Genomic DNA, 15763 nt, shown 5'->3' with positions numbered 1-15763 from the left:
CAACCTCTGTAAGTTGTTTAGGTTCTTACACTATTAATTACGCAAAGACTACACACATAATGCAGTGTACGCCGCAGGGGATATGGTAATTCTGACACGGTGAGCTTAAAATAATGCGTGGGAGTAAATTGTTCTGACTTCAGTGTATGTTCATGGACATGATATTTCGTTAATTATACAGGTTGTAAAGGAATTTCTTTTACAGGCTATGAGGACTTGTAGTGGGAACCAACACGGTTAAGTTCAGCATAGGAACTTATAACCAGAAATGTGCCGTCTCCCCGCTGCATGCAAAATACCATAACACACATTGCTCTCTGACTTCTGCAGCTTGTCATCTAGGTCCACTTAAAAGTAGGGCTCGATGTGATGACCACCGACATCAAAACAGATATGGTACCTTCATCCCATGTTCCGGTACACATAATCAACAACCCATGGTTCTTCAGCATCTGCTGTACCCATAACCTCCGCTAAAAGGTCTTGCTCGGACGCCACAGTGGTCCAGTAAATCAAGAATTTCGTGTGACCACACAGATCGTAGTCTAGTGGGGTGAAGAGAGATTGTGCAGGCCAAGTGATCAATGACGTATGACCTATCCACTACTGCCCAAATTGTTGGTCCAGATGATTTGGGAACATGTATGAAAAGTGAGATGGTGTACATCCTACTGGGCCAATACGTTTTGACTCACATGCAGTGACACATCTTCCAAGAGCTCATGCAGTATGCCATCAAGGAATCGCAAGTACACGGCAATGATGAGATGCTCAGTCACATTTGTATCCAGAAACCGTGCCCAAATATACAGACTGTATCATTCCTGAAAATCCATGGGAGCGCGCAGCACGTGGCTTTTCATCAGCCCACACATCACTTTTGTGGGAACTGAGAACACCTTCACTGGTGAAGTTAGCTTCATCCATTAAAAGGACCCGCTGTGGGAAATTGGACTCGTCCACACAACGGTGCCATAACCACCTGCAGAAATGGGATCGTAACACAAAATCCTGTAGCTTTGTGCCTTCTGCAGGTGCTGGAGGTGTTACTACTGCTCGTGCAGAACATGCCATACAGTTTGGTGGTAGACATTTTCTGCCTGTTGTGTTTCTGGAACTCGTCAGCGCATCCTCTTACACTGTGTGGAGTACAGCCTCTTCAAACTCGAGTGTGCAGCGCGCCCGTGGAGCACCGCAGACAGCCCTGCTGCTGGTGAATGTGTGTGGCTCTGATCACTATGGGACTTAACTGCTGAGGTCATCAGTCCCCTAGAACTTAGAACTACTTACACCTAACTAACCTAAGGACATCACACACATCCATGTCCGAGGCAGGATTCGAACCTGCGACCGGAGCGGTCACGCGGTTCCAGACTGAAGCGCCTTTAACCGCACGGCCACACCGGCCGGCCGAATGTGTGTGTCTAAGGCCTGCTGGTATACCGTAGCGAAGGAGGGGTGCGAAGGTGTCTAGAAAGGAGGGCAGAGGGGGGGGGGGCGCTGTGCATACAACTGACGAGCAGCTTTTTCATTCACCAAGCTTCACTATATAGTAACATCATGTCGACGTAGTCTGCAAACACGTGTTTTACCTTGGTCAGCCGCAAGACACAAAAATGAAAATGTGCCTACAGCTTGCATTTTGTACTGTAGTGAATGATTACTAATGTACTGTAGTACAGTAAGAACGAAGGTCACAGAAACAACAGCAGATACAAACCTCTCTGAGCAGATCGCAAATGCAACTGAATGGCATTTAAACAGACTATAGTGGGCATTGGACTTACTGGTGAATGACTTACATGACACCGTAGTCACTGACACCAAATACGGGGGATTTGTATTATTGTATTTGTTGTGTTATTCTGCGTTACCGAGAAAATGGAACGTTTCCGGACATGAGTTCCTATGCGGAACTTAATAGTCCAGGTCCCAACTTCAAATCTCCAGTGTCTGTAAAGTAAATTTAGTTCCAATAGCATTTATGTAACGGTGTCAACTGTGTTGCTCCGGCTGTTCAGCCTGGCTTACGGGATTCATATTTTTGTGAATGAAGAGGAGAAGAAAAGGCTCATCATACTACTTTCCTTTTTCTTCGTTCATGTCATTATAATGCCTGACGATTCCATGAGTAGTTGCGCGTCCGAGTTTTTCCTCCTTTCTTATTTATCGTGCCTCTACTCACCTATAATAACTCAGTCAATCCTTAGAAATAATCGTGACGTTTAACTGAAGAATTACTGACTCATATCACATTGCAACTAGATAAAGCAACATATTAAAAAGTTAAGAACACGTACCAGGTTCAAGTCCTGTATTTCAATTAACTGTTTGCTGCCACATATATCGTATCTATTTAGTTGCATGCTACGCTGTAGACACCAGGAATATTTGATGTGGCCTTCTTGTTACAGGGACGTGCGCCAAAAAAGCCGCGTGGTCTACACGGTAGTGGAATACGACCCACTGCTCGACTCGAGTAACATGACTGTCGATCACTGGATCAAAATTGCCAAGGACGTTCACGTGAGTACCTGACACAAATACCACGCTTCTCGTGTCTCTAACAGCCAATTTGTGCTTCTGAAATACACTCTAAGACAGAAAAAGACGCACCACGAAGGAAGCAATCGAATTGATCACAAATTGATATTGATACACTTGACACAGATATCGACGGAAGAGCAAAACTGTAAACTCCGGCGGCCGATTGATGAAAGTTGCGCAGCGCTTCTGGCAAGGATATAATCAGGCGACATTTCGCTACCAGGGCATGAACTCTTTGCGAATTTCATTCCATGTATTCAGCTGGGTAGTAACCATGCATCTCAGCCAGGCGCGTGAACATTATCCGCAGATGTGAGTGTTAGAGAGGGAACGTGGAGTAATCGACGAATCGCTTGACATTTGAATAGGAGCGATGCCGCTATTCGATAACGTTGGCAGGAATGGGTGAACCGTGGCCAAAGACAGCGTCAAGGAGGAAGAGGTCGATGTAGAGAGACGACAGAACGCGTTAAGACGAGCATTCGTCAGAGCCCCGCCCATGATTATCATCGATCCGACGTACAACTGCTACTTCAGTGACCACAAGGACTATTCGTAGGAGGGTGACAAAATGGGGACTGAGATTACGCCGCCCCTTGCGCCGACTACCGTTGAACTCCATACACCAATAAACCCGTTTCTAGTGTTGTCTGGCACATGTGGTCTGGAGTCTCATTTACTGGAGTAGATTTTCTGTTCAGTGAAGATTCCCGTGTGGAGACGCCCCAGGCAGTGGTGGGATACCAACGTGACTGTGGCCCGCTATACGGCCCAACAACCAGGAGGGGTGATCTGGGGTTCTTTCTTTTCACAGCAGGAATTGCTTGCTCAGTTTGTGAAATATTTGAATAAATCATCCAATTTTTCTGAAACTGTAATCCAGTGTTTGTATATGTACACTACTGGCCATTAAAATTGCTACACCAAGAAGAAATGCAGATGATAAACGGGCATTCATTGAACAAATATATTATACTAGAACTGACATGTGAATACATTTTCACGCAGTTTGGGTGCATAGATCCTGAGAAATCAGTACCCAGAACAATCATCTCTGGCTGTAATAACGGCCTTGATACGCCTTGGGCATTGAGTCAAACAGAGCTTGGATGGCGTGTACAGGTACAGCTGCCCATGCAGCTTAAACACGATACCACAGTTCATCAAGAGTAGTGACTGGCGTATTGTGACGAGCCAGTTGCTCGGCCACCATTGACCAGATGTTTTCAATTGGTGAGAGATCTGGAGAATGTGCTGGTCAGGGCAGCAGTCGAACATTTTGTGTGTCCAGAAAGGCCCATACAGGACCTGCGACATGCGGTCGTGCATTATCCTGCTGAAATGTAAGGTTTCGCAGTGATCGAATGAAGGGTAGAGCCACGGGTCGTAACACACCTGAAATGTAACGTCCACTGTTCAAAGGGCCGTCAATGCGAACAAGAGGTGACCGACACGTGTAACCAGTGGCACCCCATACCATCACGCCGAGTGATACGCCAGTATGGCGATGACGAATACAAGCTTCCAATGTGTGCTTTCACCGCGATGTCGCCAAACACGAATGCGACCATCATGATGCTGTAAACAGAACGTGGCTTCATCCGAAAAAATGACGTTTTGCCATTCGTGCACCCAGGTTCGTCGTTGAGTACACCATCGCAGGCGCTACTGTCTGTGATGCAGCGTCAAGGGTAACCGCAGCCATGGTCTCCGAGCTGATAGTCCATGCTGCTGCAAACGTCGTCGAACTGTTCGTGCAGATCGTTGTTTTCCTGCAAACGTCCCCATCTGTTGACTCAGGAATCGAGACGTGGCTGCACGATCCGTTACAGCCATTCGGATAAGATGCCTGTCATCTCGACTGCTAGTGATACGAGGCCGTTGGGAACCAGCACGGCGTTCCGTATTACCCACCTGAACCCCCGATTCCATGTTCTGCCAAGAGTCATTAGATGTCGATGAACGCGAGCAGGAATGTCGCGGTACGATAAACCGCAATCGCGATAGGCTACAATCCGACCTTTATCAAAGTCGGAAACGTGATGGTACGCATTTCTCCTCCTTACACGAGGCGTCGCAACAACGTTTCACCAGGCAACGCTGGCTGGTCAACTGCTGTTTGTGTATGAGAAATCTGTTAGAAACTTTCCTCATGTCAGCACGTTGTAGGTGTCGCCACCGGCGCCAACCTTGTGTGAATGCTCTGAAAATCTAATCACTTGCGTATCACAACATCTTCTTCCTGTTGGTTAAATTTCGCGTCTGTAGCACGTCATCTTCGTGGTGTATCAATTTCAAGGGCTAGTAGTGTACATCACATCTACCGATTTCCGTCCCATTCGGATAATTCCTTCGTGGTGGGTCGGTTTTTTATTTTACTTGTTAGAGTCTACGAGAGTAGTGGAGCACTTTGTTTCTCTCTCTTTGTACGGATAGAAGAAAACACTTTCATCATCCTTTGAGTTTGTAATCTATACTGACGGAAATGAAACGTTTACACAACTTTATCAAACTTCGCATGTGCGTCATGTAATGGATCTTACATAATTGAGCTTTCGTTCGATCCGGAACTGCGCTGCGGTGCCGTTCTGTTGATAGATAAGCAGCAGCAGTTGGCCGCAGCGCCTGCTTGCGCTCCCCTGCTGAGAACACTGAACACACACCCCCACCTTCCCCCAGGGCGTGAGACTGCTCATATCGGCCACGAGCTGGCAGCCAGACTTCCCTTACTCTCATAGCAACAGCCAGGCCGTCTTGTGGCGACGCAGGGCTTCCAGCAGCGCACAGGATCAACCTGCGCGACGCCCGCTTAACAAGAGGGATGATGGGGGGGGGGGGGGGCGGGGGGGGGGACACACATTAACAGACTGGAAGCAGCCGGGTTCAAATTCCTGTCCAGCTATCCAGCTGAGCAACAGAGAACACGCGCAGTAGTTTGTTACTTATGCAGAAATTGCATTAAATACTCAGCCTATGAATGTCGTGATGACATATATAAATGTGTGATAAATGTACAATTGGACCTCTCCTTGAGCACAAAATTATTGCGCTGGTCCAACTGAGATGGCCAAATGATCGATATTGTAATAGTCGATTTTACAAATATGTAATTTAAACAATGGAGGATCATGATGGGCTTCAAACAGTCTTCCAGGATGTGTTCCTCTTGGTCTTTGGCCTTCAATTCACCTAGAATGATGGTCGGCTCTTTGCCTCCGAAATATTGGCCAGAGAACTTGAAGATGCTTTGACAGCAGTTCGGACAGCCTTGTTTCTTTCTTTAATTCTTTTAGAAGACATTAGTTCTTCTTTCCTTCGAGGAAATTCGCAACTCTCTCCTATACGCCCACACTTCACTGCTGTGGTGGACGATTTTTTCGCACTACCCGGAAACACCGTAAGTGTTAGTGTTTTTAAGATTCTTATTTATTTACTCATTCAGCACTTCAAAGACGTTCATGACACAAAGTATTGACTAAAATATTCGGATGTCTCTATGCTCATCCAAAATATTTTTTACATATCTTCTTAGAATACAACAAAAAATGCAAATATTCTTGAGACCCGCTGTGGTTGAGTCGGAGAGGTCGTATATATCCTTCAGATCACCCTCATAGCCATGCACTTCACACACAAGTAAATGGTCCGTTGATTGGATTTCCCCACACGCTTAGCACTGTCGGATACGCCCCATTTATTAATTACCTGTTTACCTCTACCAGTACTCGTTCTGACACAGTTCAAAGTTGTCCATAATTTCCTCGGGAGATTGAATCAATCGATCTTATTGCTGGGTCATCCACTTAGACGTAATTCATCCCAAGATGTCTTCGAGACTAAGCCTTGCAGTTATTCGCCGATTTTCCGTAAAGGTGAACTTAATTTAAGTCTGTAAACGTAGGCTTCGGCGGCCGTTGTCACAGTAAATAAAATTCTTCTGGGTTTGAGGCCGCATTGTCATCTGTAAAATACCGACGTTTCTGCGACTGTTGCAAGGCGCCTCCCTCAAGGTGTGTGGCTACCTGCTGAGTCAGCAGTTAGCAACACACCCTGAGGAAGGCGCCTTGCAACAGTCGCCGAAACGTCGGTATTTTACAGATGACAATGCGGCCTCAAACCAAGAAGAATTTTATTGACTGAATTTAAGTCTGTCTGTGGGTGCTAGGTGTTGATGTATAGAGTGTTCTAGGTTCTCTAGGATTTTCTGTATGGTCTTGCTGCTAACTGTGGTCGTCTAATTTCAGAGGGCTCAGGTGTTTGCTAGGACGGGGACCCGAGTTCATGGGGTGGCCCTCATTGTTCCAGAGATAATCCTGTTTCTCCTTCAGTTGAACGTCCACTTCATCTACGTCTGCACCACATCTGGACAGGCGAACAGTGTTCAGCGACGCTCTAAGCAAGTGCTACTGCTAGAGTACTCAGTGTCTCATAATAATGAGGCCCTGCGGTTATACGTTGCTTATCGCGCGAGTGTTGTTTTTTTCTTTTAATGTCCTTAATGCAGTTGCAATGGTTGAGACCAAACATTTTCCAATTTAATCTGAGCATTACAGTCTGTGCACAAAGTTTTGATCGAAGCCTATATATTAGGGGTTCCCATGTGTTTTCTGAACATTTCATTTTTTTCGTATTAACACAGTCAAATGGCAATCTATAAAACAAAAACGTAAAACTGACGAAGAGCTGAACTCCCAAGTTTTTTTCAGGTTATTGCCTTATCAGATCGTGGAGATAATTCTGTAACTTTTGCATCGAGAGTTTGGCTATTTTACAACAGAGGCTGATAATGTGAGCCAGTCATTAATCCACAGGGCTCTAGCTTCGTGTTGTGTTCCAGGTTTCATGCATAATCTCAGCGCCCAGCTGTTCTGTTCCTTTGAGCATTTCTTATCGCGCCATGGTGCCTTACGATCTTTTAGTTTCATTATTGATTTTTGAATTTCCTCCCACATCACACCAGGTCCTTTCTTATCTCAAATTTTACGTCGTCCATTTTCCTCAACGTCATCTAGATGAGGTTTATCAGTATCTTTTCCAACGGACAGAAGCCTCATTCACATTCCTTTTCTTTCCAACATTTTTGTGTTTAAAGTTGGTTTGTTGTTGATGGAAAAATTCATCCCGCTCATTAACACGGTAGCTGGTGATCAGATTTACAGTCAGCTTCTGGGCGTTTTGAAGGTTTTGACTGACGATCCCCAGTTTGCCACATGGAGACATCAATCCATCTCCGGTCCAGATATAAGGTCATCTCGCGTTACTTTAAAAGCAGGTGTTGGTGATAACATGATCGTTCTCTTGGCAGAACTAAACTAATAGGCCACTTCGCTCATTCCTTTCGCCTAATTCATCATCATTTGTCTAGAATGCTATATCGTCCTTAACAATTTAGCATTTAAACCTCTTTGTATTAGTGTGCTATTTTTATTTGTCAGTGATATGCTACAACTAGCTATAACCTGATAAAATGCTTTTATTTTTTCTTCATAAGCCGCTCCTGGTACACAGATTTGGACAGTACTCAGTTTGAAAGGTTTGGTGTTAAGTTTTATTGGTCAGTCAACGACAACTGTAGCGCTATATTCTTTGCGTATTATCGTAACAATACCTTTTGTAGGTTTGTTGACATTGGCATAGAAATAAACACTTATTTCCTTAACTCTCCTTAAATGCCCACTGCCTTTTTAAGAAGTGTCATCCAACGCAGGACAGTAATTTGTATTCTTGAATACTCTTTTTTTTAAAAAAAATCTGCAGTTTTCCGATTTTTTAACCCTCTTAATTTCAGGATGCAATTTTAGGAATTTGTTTGTTGGAGGACTTGTTCTTCCACGTGATCTTGTGCAGTATTCTTCCCCCCCCCCCCAGACCCTCTCCATTCACCCTCCCTGTAATGCAGGTTCTATGGCAGTTGTGGATGCAGAGAACCTTAGGGGGGTTTGAGAGTCAGCAGCTTCGCTTCTGCTTCTGCTTTAGGGGTTCTTATGTGACAATAACTGTGTTCGCTTCACTCTGCCATGGGAAAGTATCTTGGTTTCGGCTTACCTCCCGGGAACTCATTGGGTGATGCTGCCAAAAGCTCTCAACTGCGAAGAACGAGTTAACGGCAGAAAATCGTTGGGCTCAACTCACGTAATGTCGTGAGAAGGGTGAACTTGCAGACAGCTTCAGCCTTTTCCTGAGGCAGCCATATTCTTTGAGTACCCAACGAACTGCACTTCTTTCACTACAAATACACATTTAGTTTGGTCGCTGATCCATGTTCTATGAGTATGGTGAATATTTGTTCCAGATGAATATGGGGCCCATCTTCGGAAGATAAGGTTATCATGTAGCAGTGTTTACCTGCCAGTGCCTGGGGATAGGCAGTAGCTGTGACTATGTCCGTTTTCTCAGTTATTCTGTGAGCAGCAACTTCTCAGGATGCTGAGTTTTTAATTGGGATAATCGGTGTATAAGCAGATGCTTAATGGTTTTGCAATTACCACGCTTAATTGTGAAGCTAAGGTGGCATGGAGAGCATTACATCATATGAAAATTCTTTGGAGGTATCCAGTTACAGATATAACGTGCTGTTGAAGACCACCGCAGGAGACTGTGCAGAGAACAGGGGAACGTTTCCCTAAAATGACCATCTCACAAGACAGGACCCAGCACTCCGCCAGCGCAGAGAAGCTGCCGATGGTGGCCATTGGGACTATACTGCCAATTGCGAGTGATTCTGCTACTGCACCGTCTCCGTGTGGAAGCTCGATTAAGAATTTTCTGCTGCCTGTGCCATGACACCTATTTGCAACAAATTGCATTGCACCGTGTTGAAGCAACTTTTCAGTCACGTCTGGAAAACACAATTCATCATCTCAGGAGGGACATAATCGCTTTTTTTTTGAACTAGGCACAGATTATACAACTCTGCTAAATGGTCATTGTAGTGTTGCCTTTACAAGTTGCGTGGGACAGTCCTTGGGGTAGATGGTAAACCGCCGGCAGGATTCTTGAGTCCACGAAGATTTGCAGTGTGTCCCAGCGTCAGTTTACGAAAAGTCTGTGCCAAACTGGTGCCGAAAGTTCTGACGATCGAACAAAAAGAAGTCCTAATTTCTTGGAAAGAGTGGTAACCTGTGACGAATCTTGATTTTTTACTTATAACCAGAAACTAAAGACAGCAAAAAACATCAGTGGTATTTGTTGACCTGACGGCGGCGTTCGACACTGTCTGGAGACAGGGCCTGATTTATAAGCTCCTCCGCATCGTGCCACGTCTAAAAACGGCTAACCTTATCAACGAAATGCTCTGCAATAGACCATTCCAGGTTGTCATCGGTAAAAACAGAAGTAAATTCATGAAACTTAATAATGGCCTGCCCCATGGTTCAGTACTGGCTCCACTGCTTTTCAGCATGTATATAGCCTGTATGCCTAGGACGAGATCCAAAATGTTCGGATATGCGGACGACTGGGCCTTGGCCACACAACATCGAGTGATGGAGGAAACTGAGATCACACTATCCAGCGATTTGACCACTCTAGGAAAATACTTCCGTGACTGGAGGCTCCAACCCAGCCCATCCAAAACAGAGGCCACTTGTTTCCACCTGAATAACAAATTAGCAAACAAAGAGCTCAAGATCCGCTTTGATGGCGGCATTCTTCCATATAATAGAACACCAAAGTATCTGGGCGTGACACTCGATAGAACATTGAGCTATAAACAACACCTTGTAAACACTGCTGAAAAAGTCAGAACTAGAAACAACATTGTCCAAAAGCTTTGTGGCACTAGTTGGGGGTCCACTGCCTCCGTTCTGCGTAGCTCTGCGCTAGGACTTGTCTATTCTGCAGCAGAGTACTGTTCCCCAATACGGTTAAATAGTGCTCACATCAAGAAGGTAGATGCAGTCTTGAACCAAACGATGAGGATTATCTCTGGAACGATCAGGTCAACTCCTGTCCAATTGCTGCCTGTATTGAGCCATATCCCGCCGCCACATTTGCGCAGAGAACACGCACTTGTCAGGGAGTGTCGAAAAATCCAAAATAGCCCAGATCTTCCTATCCACACCCTGAGTAATGGAATTGAGCAAAATAGATTGAAATCCAGACACCCCTCTCTCGTAAGTGCCAAAGATCTGGTAAAGAACGCTTTTATTCTTGAGGACCGCTGGAGAGAAGAATGGGAGGAAAAGACACCGCCTCAGGTTAACACCTTATTGGGAACATCTAACAGACCTCGGGGCTTTGACTTGCCCCGCAAAATCTGGTCTACCCTAAACAGGATCAGGACGAGCCACGGCCGTTGTGCGGACTCCTTGTACAAATGGAGCATAGTGCCATCACCACAGTGCGACTGTGGCGCCGACAGGCAGACAATTCACCATATCGTGGTAGAATGCCCTCTGAGGGCCTACCCTGGGCCAACAAGGGACTTCATGGATGCGACTAACAGTGCAATCGATTATATTTCTAACCTAGATGTTTGTTTGTGATATTGTAACTGTTTTGTGTGTTATGTACTTTTAGATTTTTCATACGTGATTTGTACTTGCCATATGCTAAATAAATAAATACTAAGCGCCAATCCATGCACTGGTAGGGCATAGCTTCACCGAGATTGAAAAAAAGCTCAAATGAGCAAATCAAGATTCAAAGCGACGATGATTTTCTTTTTCAGCAATCATGGAATTGTGGAATTGTGTATCTCGATTGGGTCCCTGAAGGTCAAACAATTAATCACAATTACTACCGTGAGGTTCTTGCTCAACTCCGTGAGAAATAAGAAAAGAAGGTAGCGAAGTACGGCATCCCAGTGTTAGACCACTCACCTTATTCGCCTGACCTAGCGCCATATAACTTTTAGCTATTCCCCAGGAGCAAATCTGCATTAAAGGGACTAAGATTGCAGTCTGTTGAAGCAGTGAAAGAAAAATTGACAAGCGTTATCAAGGAACTCATAAAGGAAGACTTCCTACGCTTTTTCAATCAATGAAAAATTAACATGGAACGTTGAAGGGATAGAAGAGGGGGAGTATATTGAGGGTTACAATAACTAATTATTTAATGTTTTGTGGTCCCTGGCTCAGTGAGGAGATGGTGGTATGATAGTTTGGTGGCCGGTTTCCTCTCACTACAACACAAAATGCACACGTGGTTGAAATACATTTCATTACTGGAACCAATTGAGTACTTCAATGATGGCCGGCCGCGGTGGTCTAGCGTTTCTGGCGCTGCAGTCCGAAACCGCGGGACTGCTACGGTCGCAGGTTCGAATCCTGCCTCGGGCATGGGTGTGTGTGATGTCCTTAGGTTAGTTAGGTTTAAGTAGTTCTAAGTTCTAGGGACTGATGACCTCAGATGTTTAGTCCCATAGTGCTCAGAGCCATTTGAACCATTTGAACTTCAATGATGTCCACTCTGACGTTCTGTGGTTAATAAGCAATCAAATAACATGTACTAATTCTTGAATCTTCTCCGTGTCCGTATCACAGCTATATATAATGACTAACGTTCCCTCATAGCTAGCTAAGGTACGAGGCGACGACTGTCACTGAGGAAGTGCGATGTACTGAGGTGCAATGCAAACTGAGTTCCGATGCGACGTAAAGATTGAGAAAGCTCGGTCGGCGGCGGGGGCAGCCTATATACACGCTGTCAGGGGATGTTACCGACGCGTAGCCTGAGAGCGTGTCTTCGTCTTCTCTTGTCATTAGCGCGCCTAGTTCAGCCCATGCTATATAATGTTTCCTATTGGCGACCGGTGGTGCTGGGGACGGCGTAGAACAATGCTAATTACGTGTACTTTTGAAATAAAATATTTTACAACGATAGCCAGTTACTTTATACCTACACCTCGTACGTACCTACCTTTACACAACCCTTCCAGATATACCACTATTTGTGGCATTTAGCCATGGAAGTCCGTAGAGACTGGCTTGAATAAGATAGCATTGTCTTTCAAGGTAACATATTAAGCGTTACTATGCTATGCCTGCTATTGTAGATACCGATGTAATGCCCATTATTACGTCAGTCCATGCCTTTATATTTATAGGTCTTTAGATAATTTATAATTTATATTTATAGGTCTTTAGATAATTCCTCCTCCTCCTCCAACTCTACAAGTAAAACACTGCAGTTGCAGGTGGTTATCTAGGAGTTGAAGGACACAGGAGCTTCAGGTATTCTACAGAGATAGTGTGTCTGTTTCCAGCACTCACGCCCGTTATGCCGTCTCTGCATTGACAATGGACGCCATTCCGAGTATTAGAGAATTGGTGAGATTTATGGGTGTCGTTCTTGATAGCAAGTTATCTTAGTTATCACATCAGAGGTGTCTCATTGCAAGGCCTTTCAAGGCACTGAACATTATTAAGTGCATGAGACACTATTCTTTGGAGACTCATACAGTACACTTGGTCTACTTTTATAAAGCCCTTGTGGAATGCTGATTCGATTACTGATCCGTGGTATATGGATCGGCAAGGTCTACGCATCTAAAGATCCTTGATACCTTCTACCGTGGAGGGATTTGGCTGACCACTGACATCACTAGAACTAGCTCCAATGCCAATCGCGCTACTGAGGCTAATAAACTGCTACTACTCGACCGATGGCAAATGCTCGTAGTATGGCAGGAATATGCGTTACTATTCAGATTCCACTTGACTGCACAACCCAGCATGCAAATACACTGCTGGCCACCGCAAATGCAACACCCTGAAGGAAGCATCCGAATCAAGTGAAATTTACACCATGAGTTTGCAGCGATGAGATATGCAACTGATTAGAATTTCAGCGCAGACGCACATCACGCGCACCTGTGGCGCCACCTCATAGCGCCATTTATGGCTTGGCGATTTCGACGAGTGTACGTTCGGCACGTGTGTTTACCTTGTGGTTGTTTCACAAGACGATCAGTTATGCCTCGTAGAAAACAGCGAACATCTTTTGATCAAGTATCCGAGTTCGACAGAGGAAGAGATTGTGGATTATCATACAGAGAAATCGCTAGTCGTGTTGGACGAAACCAAACAACTGTAATGCGGATATGTGACCGTTGGATGCAGGAGGGTACGACGGACCGACGTGGTCGATCGCATTCACCTCGGTGCACCACTGCACGTGCTGATAGGCAAATTGTGCGCATGGCAGTGACTGATCGCTCAGTGACATCCCGAACCATAGCACAGCACATTGCGTCTGTAACGCATCATCCAGTGTCTGCGCGTACCATTCGATGCCGTTTACAGCAGAGTGGTCTGTCCGCAAGACGTCCATTGCTTCGTCTACCATTGACGCAGAACCACAGACGTCTCCGTCGCCAATGGTGTGATGACAGACGGATGTAGACGGCAGAATGGAATGACGTTGTCTTTACTGACGAGGCACGCTTCTGTCTGCAGCACCACGATGGTCGGATTCGAGTGTGGAGAGAGGATGCTGGACAGCTGCATTAAGCACCGCCACACTGGTCTTGCACCGGGTATTATGGTATGGGGCGGTATTGGATATTACTCTCGCACGCCTCTAGTACGCATTGCCGGTACTTTAAATAGCCGGCGCTACATATCCGAGGTGCTGGAGCCAGTTGTCCTTCCTTACCTTCAGGGCTCGGCCACAGCCATATTTCAACAGGATAATGCGCGACCACGTGGCACGCATTGTCCAAAGGTTCTTCGTCAATAACCAGATTGAATTGCTTCCCTGGCCGGCTCGCTCTCCGGATCTTTCGCCGATAGAAAACATGTGGTCCATGGTTGCTCAACGAGTGACCCAGATTACATCCCCAGCTGCCACACCAGATGATCTTTGGCAACGTGTGGAAGCTGCTTGGGCTGCTGTGCCCCAGGAACACATCCAACGTCTCTTTGACTCAATGCCGAGACGTCAGGCAGCGGTGATCTCCAACAATGGCGGCTACTCTGGCTACTGATTCTGGCAGGAACCACATGTCACAGACGTCTGTAAACGTAACCATTTGATACTTGGTCAACATGTTATCTACAAAATAAATTTTGTTGTGCTACCTCTTGTCTTTCTTGGTGTTGCATTTACGGTGGCCAGCAGTGTAGTTTAAACAATATACCTGCGTGCCAGAAAGCCATTAATGGTCTGTCAAAGTAAGACCATTTAATAGTTTCGACCATATTCCTGTCTTTGCATTAAGATGAGAAAACTGTAACCGTGGATCTTGAAGAGATCCAGAATTTAGATTAGCTACTACGTAAAAAGAATAGTCCTGAGAATTTAATTTTAAGTTAAATTGTATAGCATATTTTGCTAGCTCTGAAATTATATACCAGCTTACACCGACAGGTTGAAGCTGCAGGACAACCGCGTTCACTTTGTGATTTGTCCTAGCTATCTTCCCTAGACCCACATACTGGATGAATTCAGTGTCTGTTCTGCGGAGATATATGTAGTCCTCAGTACACTAGAACAAATGAAATGTATTTGATCCTGGAACTACCTTTCCTGCTCTGATTCCTGGAGTTCACTGTAAGTCTTCCAGCGTACATACCCAGCAGCGAAACTAATACAGTTCACCCAGCGTAACTTCCCTCGCCTACAGCCTCTAGCGAAGGGGGCGATATTTTGCTGTAAATTGGGACAAAAGGTAATTTTAAAACTTCCTGGCAGATTAAAACTGTGTGCCCGACCGAGACTCGAACTCGGGACCTTTGCCTTTCGCGGGCAAGTGCTCTACCAACTGAGCTACCGAAGCACGACTCACGCCCGGTACTCACAGCTTTACTTCTGCCAGTACCTCGTCTCCTACCTTCCAAACTGGTACGAGGTACTGGCAGAAGTAAAGCTGTGAGTACCGGGCGTGAGTCGTGCTTCGGTAGCTCAGTTGGTAGAGCACTTGCCCGCGAAAGGCAAAGGTCCCGAGTTCGAGTCTCGGTCGGGCACACAGTTTTAATCTGCCAGGAAGTTTCATATCAGCGCACACTCCGCTGCAGAGTGAAAATCTCATTCTGAAAAGGTAATTTTAGTCAATGAACTAGTAGATAAAGCAGCCAAGGAGGGCAGTGCAATTTCAATAACGGCACAATGTTAAGTGTGTCATAAAGTCATCACCAGCTTCACAAGTATAGCCCCAAATAACGCCTGCCGTAACGTCCAGATCAGTTACACACTAAACTCTGTTTATTCAGTCAGAGATGAGAGACACACAGAAGCTAACAATTATGTGGCAGATTTTATGCGGTGTCACCTC

At 45.5% G+C, this 15763-nt stretch overlaps 1 protein-coding gene across 1 annotated transcript in view; it reads left to right on the top strand.

The window, feature by feature from the left end:
• LOC126187783 (L-asparaginase-like) overlaps positions 1-15763 on the top strand; it is a 322364-nt gene that overhangs the window by 146033 nt on the left and 160568 nt on the right. Inside the window, exon 3 of the mRNA XM_049929055.1 lies at positions 2415-2526. Within this exon, the coding sequence (XP_049785012.1) occupies positions 2415-2526 (112 nt within the window). The remainder of the gene's footprint in view (positions 1-2414; positions 2527-15763) is intronic.

Source organism: Schistocerca cancellata, chromosome 5 (assembly GCF_023864275.1).
Source record: "Schistocerca cancellata isolate TAMUIC-IGC-003103 chromosome 5, iqSchCanc2.1, whole genome shotgun sequence".
In the NCBI taxonomy this organism is placed as follows: Eukaryota; Metazoa; Arthropoda; class Insecta; order Orthoptera; family Acrididae; genus Schistocerca; species Schistocerca cancellata.
The sequence above is the reverse complement of the archived record's forward strand: the minus strand, read 5'-3'. Positions and strand labels throughout refer to the sequence as shown.